Source organism: Grampus griseus, assembly GCF_964374135.1.
Source record: "Grampus griseus genome assembly, chromosome: 2".
Lineage (NCBI taxonomy): Eukaryota > Metazoa > Chordata > Mammalia > Artiodactyla > Delphinidae > Grampus > Grampus griseus.
Window position 1 is genome coordinate 116,303,342 of NC_139018.1, and position 6,484 is coordinate 116,309,825.

Genomic DNA, 6,484 nt, shown 5'->3' on the forward strand with positions numbered 1-6,484 from the left:
TCAGCTTGGAGAATGCCCCCCACCCCCGCGCATTTTTTTCTTGTTCAAGGTGAGGTTAGACGTCTCCCACCTTCCACGGGATTCAGTTTCTCACCCTTCGCCCCATAAAAATCCTTCTGGCCACATCTTTTCTTGGGTCTTGTCCAGCTAGTGCTGTGTCTTTAAGGAAGTTGAAGCTGCTAAAAGTGAGCGAGAGAGAAAAAAAAGTCCAAAAATTTGGCATCTTTTCCCCCTCAAGTTTCTGGTGTCACTTATGAAACACGGGTCCTTGTTGCTGCAGAGAAGCAGTTGTTTTGCTGGAAGGAGGAAGTATACGGGCTGCCTGGGCTTCCTTCCTGCAGCCTCCTCTCAGCAGACGGTCTCAGGCACCCTGGTCGGATAAGGAAAGGGCAGGCCCAGGTGTGCAGACTGAAGGTGGGGCAGGGACCAGGCTGCCCCTTCCTCCAGCATCTTCATCTTCCCTTGGCCCTGCAGACCGTCCAGGGCTAACCCTTCCTTTGTTGCTTTTTTGGTCCCATCTTAGAAGAGGCTCTGCTTGACTAAGAAAGAGTAGTTTGAAGGTAAGCCAGCTGGAAGAGGGCTCCAAGGGCCAGTGGGAGGAGAGGGCAGCCTGGCGGGCACAGGGCCTGGGCTCCCCTGGGCACTTTCCTGTTGGTTTGGGGTGCTTGGGACAATCCCTTGCTTGGGTCTGTCCAGGGGGCCTCAGTCCCTCTAACAACCGCAGCCCTGGAAATCTCAGCAGTACTTGGGTTGAGCCACTGGCCTCACCCAAGCCAGCTGACAGGTCCTGGCAGGGGTTTATTTAGGCAGCTGCCTGGCGTAGTTTGAACCGAATAGGCCAAGGGTGTGATTCTGTAGAAAGGGTCTGGTGTCTGCTGTGGTCACGGGCCAGTAGGAACGGGAGAGCAGTGGGTGGGGCGGATGGGGGTGGTGTGCACTGCACAAGGGGCCTTGTCTAGGCCGGGGCAAAGCATACCTATGGGGGGCTCTAGTGGGAGGGACTGCGGCCAGGATGTGGGAGGGCAGGAGGGAGGTTCCGCCGAGTGCTGGGGGGAGGAGGTGGCTGGAAAACAGATCTCAAGCCATAAAGTCAGCTCAGAGCTGGCCGATGCAGGGAGAGCTCTCTGCTCAGAGAAGGAGCTGGGGTCCTCTTCCGTCCGGTCTTCACCTGCTCCTGACTGCATGACCTCGGGCAAGTCCTGGACCTTCTTTGGGCCTCAGTTTCCCCTCCTATAGAATGGGGGTGGTGGGCTAGGTGGTATTGGGTCTTGGCTGGATGATGCTGGCAGGTCCTTCTGATGGGGAAGAGCTCTGGGTCAGGGTGCTGAGAGGGACGAGTGCCTTCTGTGTGTCCTCGGGGTCACCCTGGTGGCATGTCCTTCTCTGCAGGAGGTAGGATGCAGGAGCTGCGTCTGCTGTGCTGGGTGGTCCTTGTGGGCCTGGTGCAGGCCTGTCCCGAGTCCTGCGACTGTGGGGAAAAGTACGGCTTCCAGATCGCCGACTGTGCCTACCGTGACCTGGAGGCCGTGCCACCCGGCTTCCCGGCCAACGTGACCACGTTAAGCCTGTCGGCCAACCGGCTGCCGAGCTTACCAGAGGGCGCCTTCAGGGAGGTGCCCCTGCTGCAGTCGCTGTGGCTGGCGCACAATGAGATCCGCAGGGTGGCCGCTGGCGCCCTGGCCCCTCTGGGCCAACTCAAGAGCCTGGACCTCAGCCACAACCTCATCTCTGACTTTGCCTGGAGCGATCTGAACAACCTCAGCGCCCTCCAGCTGCTCAAGATGGATAGCAACGAGCTGACCTTCATCCCCCGCGACGCCTTCCGCAGCCTTCGCGCCCTGCGCTCACTGCAGCTCAATCACAACCGCTTGCACACGCTGGCAGAGGGCACCTTCGCGCCGCTCACCGCGCTGTCCCACCTGCAGATCAACGATAACCCCTTCGACTGTACCTGTGGCATCGTGTGGTTCAAGACGTGGGCCCTGACCACTGCTGTGTCCATCCCAGAGCAGGATAACATCACCTGCACTTCACCCCACGTGCTCAAGGGCACACGGCTGAACCGCCTGCTGCCGCTGCCTTGCTCGGCACCCTCGGTGCAGCTCACTTACCAGCCCAGCCAGGACGGCGCCGAGCTGCGTCCCGGCTTCGTGCTGGCGCTCCACTGCGACGTGGACGGGCAGCCAGCCCCCCAGGTTCACTGGCACATCCAGACGCCCGGCGGCACCGTGGAGATTGCCAGCCCCAACGTGGGTGCCGATGGGCGTGCCCTACCCGGTGTCCTGGCAGCCAGCAGCCGGCCGCGCTTTCAGGCCTTTGCCAACGGCAGCCTGCTCATCCCCGACTTCGGCAAGCTGGAGGAGGGCACCTATAGCTGCCTGGCCACCAACGAGCTGGGCAGTGCGGAGAGCTCGGTGAACGTGGCACTGGCCACACCAGGCGAGGGTGGCGAGGATGCACTGGGGCGCAGGTTCCACGGCAAAGCGGCCGAGGGTAAGGGTTGCTACACAGTTGACAATGAGGTGCAGCCGTCAGGTCCTGAGGACAACGTCGTCATCATCTACCTCAGCCGTACTGGGGGCCCCGAGGCTGCAGCAGCAGGAGGAGGGGTCTCTGGGAAGCAGCCCCCAGGGCTGCTCCTGCTGGGCCAGAGCCTCCTCCTCCTCTTCCTCACTGCCTTCTAGCCCCACCCCCACCCAGGCTGGGCTGGAGGAGGCCCAAGGCCTCGCTGACTCCTGCCCCTGACTCTGCAGCCGTCCCTTACAAGTGCTGCAGGGGTCTGGGCTCGGCAACTCTTGAAGGCTGCATCGGGGACTTCCCATCTTCCTACCTCCCTTTCTCATCTCTTCTGGAACACTCACTGCCCCAACTTCTAGACTTGCTCAAAGCTAGTGACTAGGACAGAATTTGACCCCGTAACTCACCGTCTACGGTGCTAATTGCTGCTAACCACAATGCCCAGGCTCCCTTCTGGGGGCAGCGTGCTGACAGGGCGGCGCCCTAACCAAGCTGGGTGGGGGGACTCACCGATGGAATTCTGGGCACTGGGACTGACAAGCTGCCGGAGGCTATGGGTGGGGCTTGGGGCTTGGGGCTTGGCAGGGAGGTAGGCTGAAGCAGACAGGACACAGGAGACTAGGATGTAGCGGAAGTGGCTGGCGTGGCTTTGAGGCTCTCTGACCTGCTTGAGCTCCTGCTGACCTTTGGCGTTCTCTGACGACCTGGGGGCTTGGGAGGCTCTGCCCTCGTCTCAGACAGGACTGGAGTGTCCAGAATGTCCTTCATCTCCTCACCCTTCCTCCTTCAGTGTGCCCCTCCACCCTGGACACCTGCCCTGTCTTCCTCTCCAGGTATGCATCTGTAGCCTGCCCCTCCAGAGAGACCAGGCAGCCTGGGGGCGGCAGAGAAATAAACAGCATTTCTGGTGCTCCCCTGCATCTGCCTGGTGTTTTGTCTGGATCTAGGGGACCCCTGGTGGAGGATAGGACTGGAAGGACAGCCAGCCTGCCTGTCCACATGTTCTGGGGCCTGTGAGGCAGGGAGGGGTGGCCCGGTGGTGGGTTCAGGGCTGGGTTGAGCTGCAGATGTTCTCCTCCACCCCCCACCTAGCCCACGGCACAAATGGGGGCATGAGCCTGACAACCACTGCAAAGGCTTCCCTGGGGTCCCTGAGCAATGGCCTGAAGGAGGTGTTTTGGAGGGGGCATGGGGGAAATCAAGTGCCTGGGTTGTGGCCTCTCTTCCCATTCCTGCTCCGGGAAGAGATATTAGGGAACAGTGAGGAAAGCGGGGACGGGCAAGGCAAGATGGAGGGGACAGAGAAGGGAAGAGAGAGGGGATGTAGGATGGGGTGAGAAGGAAAGAGAAAGACCCAGAGAGACTGAGGACAAGAGAACATATTTGAAGGAGAAGCCAGAGGAAATGAATGGTACTTCCTCCCACATTTCCAGAAAGAGGAAATAGTATTCCTGGAGGAAAGTCTTTTCCTCACAGAGCAGGGGGATCAGGAACTGACTTGAGGGGTGGAGGGCCTGGCAGCAACCTGTGGGTCTCTTAGGATGGGGTCAGAACCTGGAGACCCTAGAACCTGTGCTGGGTCAGAGACATGTCTCCCTACTGCCTTTATCCCTGCCCCTTTCCTGATCAAATGGTGCTATGCATAGGGACAAGACCCCATGAGAGAGGCTCTGAAGCCTCTGACTAGAGCCCCCAGAACTGCTGAGCCCAGCAAAGTGGAGGCAGGGAGGCCAAGGAACGTGGGGTAGCAGTTGTGAGCCTTGGAGGCTGGCCAGCCCCGCTTCCTCCTCCTTCCACATACAGCACCTCCCCATCCCCCCTGGTCAGCTTGCAGCTCCTGCTGAGCTGCTGTCACCAGAGCACATGTCAAGGATGACTGCACCTCCGATGACGGAAAGCAGCAGGATGGTGCCGAGTCCCCTGTGCTGTGCCACTTTGGGTAAGTCACTGCCCATCTCTGGACTTCAGTTTCCTCAGAAAACAAAGGATGGGCTAGGATATGGTAACTCATTGACTCTGACCCACTGACTCTGATTATCTAAGGCTTGATAATCCTAACCCAGCTTGGACCCCTTGACATCTCTGGCTCCATTCACAGTTGAGCAGGCTTGGCTTCTTGGAGTAGGATGTGGGCCTAAGACCTGAGTCGGGGGCAGCTGGGGAACATTTGTGCTCTGAATGAACTAGCTACTCGCTTGTTTTAAAGTCATCCATGGCCCCCCATGCCCTCATGGTGAAGCCCAAGTTCCCCAGCCAGATGTTCGTGGCCCCTCTGACTGGCTCTCCAAAGTCACCCCTCCCCACCTCTCTTGGAATGGCTAATTAATTGTTCCTTTAACAGTCTGCGATGTGTCATCCTCTGTACGTTTACTTATACTGTTCCATCAGTCTGGACACCCTTCTCCTGTTCCTCATTTGGCTAAGTCAGCTTTTGAGAGTCGGCTGAGGTACCACCTCCTCCAGAAAGCCTTCCTGGATGCTTTTCCCTCACCACCCCCCCCTCCTCTGGCTCACACAGTCCTGAGTGTCCAGTGTCCCAGCCTGATTACACTTTATTATGACTCTGTTTCCATATTAAGGGCAGAGACCCAGTCTGCCTTCTCATTCCTGAGACCCCGTCAATCACTAACACAGGGCTGGGAAGACATTTTTCAGTGGGCTGCAGTGGGATCAGACCCTGCCCCCTTTGCCCTCTTCCTGGGCATCCTCGAAGGTGGGTTGACGCTCCCTGGCCCTGCCTGGCTTCCTGCAAGTTTGAGGCTGTCGTTTGGGTGCAGGAATGTGATGTAATTGTGCAGATTATTTCTGGAGGCCCCACTGATCCAGGTGTGTGGGGTGGCCACATCTGCCCCACCCTCGGTAGCCCCAGCCCCACAGTGGCCCCCAAACCCTCACTCATACATGCCCGCACCTCAGTCCCCAGCAAGGGGAGGGACCCCCTCAGTTGCCCTCCCTTCTGCATACTAGTCTCCTCCTACCTCCATACCTTTATTCATATTGTCTCCCCATCTCTTGAAATCTCTCCTCCTCCCCAAATCCTGCTCATTCTCGAAGACCCAGAATCAGTCTTACTTCCAAAGCCAGTGCTCACACGGCTCAGGGGTGGCACCATAGGCCCCCAATCTCTCCACCACCCCAAGGGATGTGGCCACGGTTCCCATTCTGCCCCCCATCCAGTGCCCAGTCCAGCATTGACCAGAGTACCCCAACCCCACCCAAGCCCCATAAACACAGTGTTGATTGACTGAGATGCTGGGTGGTTTTCCCCACGTACCCCTCCCCTTCAGGAAGACTGTTTCTTAGGGACAAGTTTATTCCAGGGAACACACTAACCTCTTTCATAATATCTAAAGGCATACCAGCTACAAAAATATCAGGCTGTCAAGTGTGGCCAGCTCAGTGTGGGGCCTGGTTTGAGCCGTGACTGCTGCCAGGTAGGAGCCCATGGCTTCCTCCTGGGCTGCCTTGCAGGCCACAGGGACCCCCAGGAGGAGCGGAGAAAGCTGTGGGAGAGAGGAAGCGCTGTGTCTGGTCACAGTGGTGTGTTCCAAGGCTGAGTGGGCCCAGCTGGAATCCTAGGTTGTCCCGGCCTGCATCACCAGCCCCAATCAGGAGAAGGCTTCCGTGAAGCCTGAAGGCTGGCGGCAGAGCCAGCGTCGGGAGGCTCCTGGACCGAGGGCCTAAACCACCGATTGCTCTCTCCAGAGCCCTAGCTGGCTTCCCAGGGTCAAAGGGGCAGACCAGAGCCTTCCCAAGGCTTGAGGTTCACAGTGCTGACAGACTTCCACCCAAGCAAAGCAACCCCCGGCTGGCCCTGAACCCCCGGGACCTGCTGACAGAGCTGGTGCCAAGCAGAGAGGCTGCCATGGCTGGAGTGACAGATGCTGGGAGAGCTGGGGAGGGAGTGGGCGGGGAGGATGGGAAGTGCTCCAGCACAGGCAAGGACACGGCGGGGTGGCCTTCCCCG

General features: G+C 58.9%; 1 protein-coding gene across 2 annotated transcripts; it reads left to right on the forward strand.

Annotated features, from left to right (window-relative positions):
• Positions 1 to 309: 309 nt before the first annotated feature.
• Positions 310 to 3,430, forward strand: ISLR (immunoglobulin superfamily containing leucine rich repeat). 2 transcript variants are annotated; one of them, XM_082648122.1, is made up of 3 exons: positions 310 to 414; positions 524 to 560; positions 1,390 to 3,430. In XM_082648122.1, the coding sequence occupies exon 3, from the start codon at positions 1,398 to 1,400 to the stop codon at positions 2,682 to 2,684; it is 1,287 nt and encodes a 428-aa protein (XP_082504248.1). In that variant the 5' UTR covers positions 310 to 414; positions 524 to 560; positions 1,390 to 1,397; the 3' UTR covers positions 2,685 to 3,430. The 2 variants fall into 2 exon arrangements, with proteins under 2 accessions (XP_082504248.1, XP_082504247.1); XM_082648121.1 differs by lacking the exons at positions 310 to 414; positions 524 to 560 and adding an exon at positions 1,103 to 1,192.
• Positions 3,431 to 6,484: the final 3,054 nt, after the last annotated feature.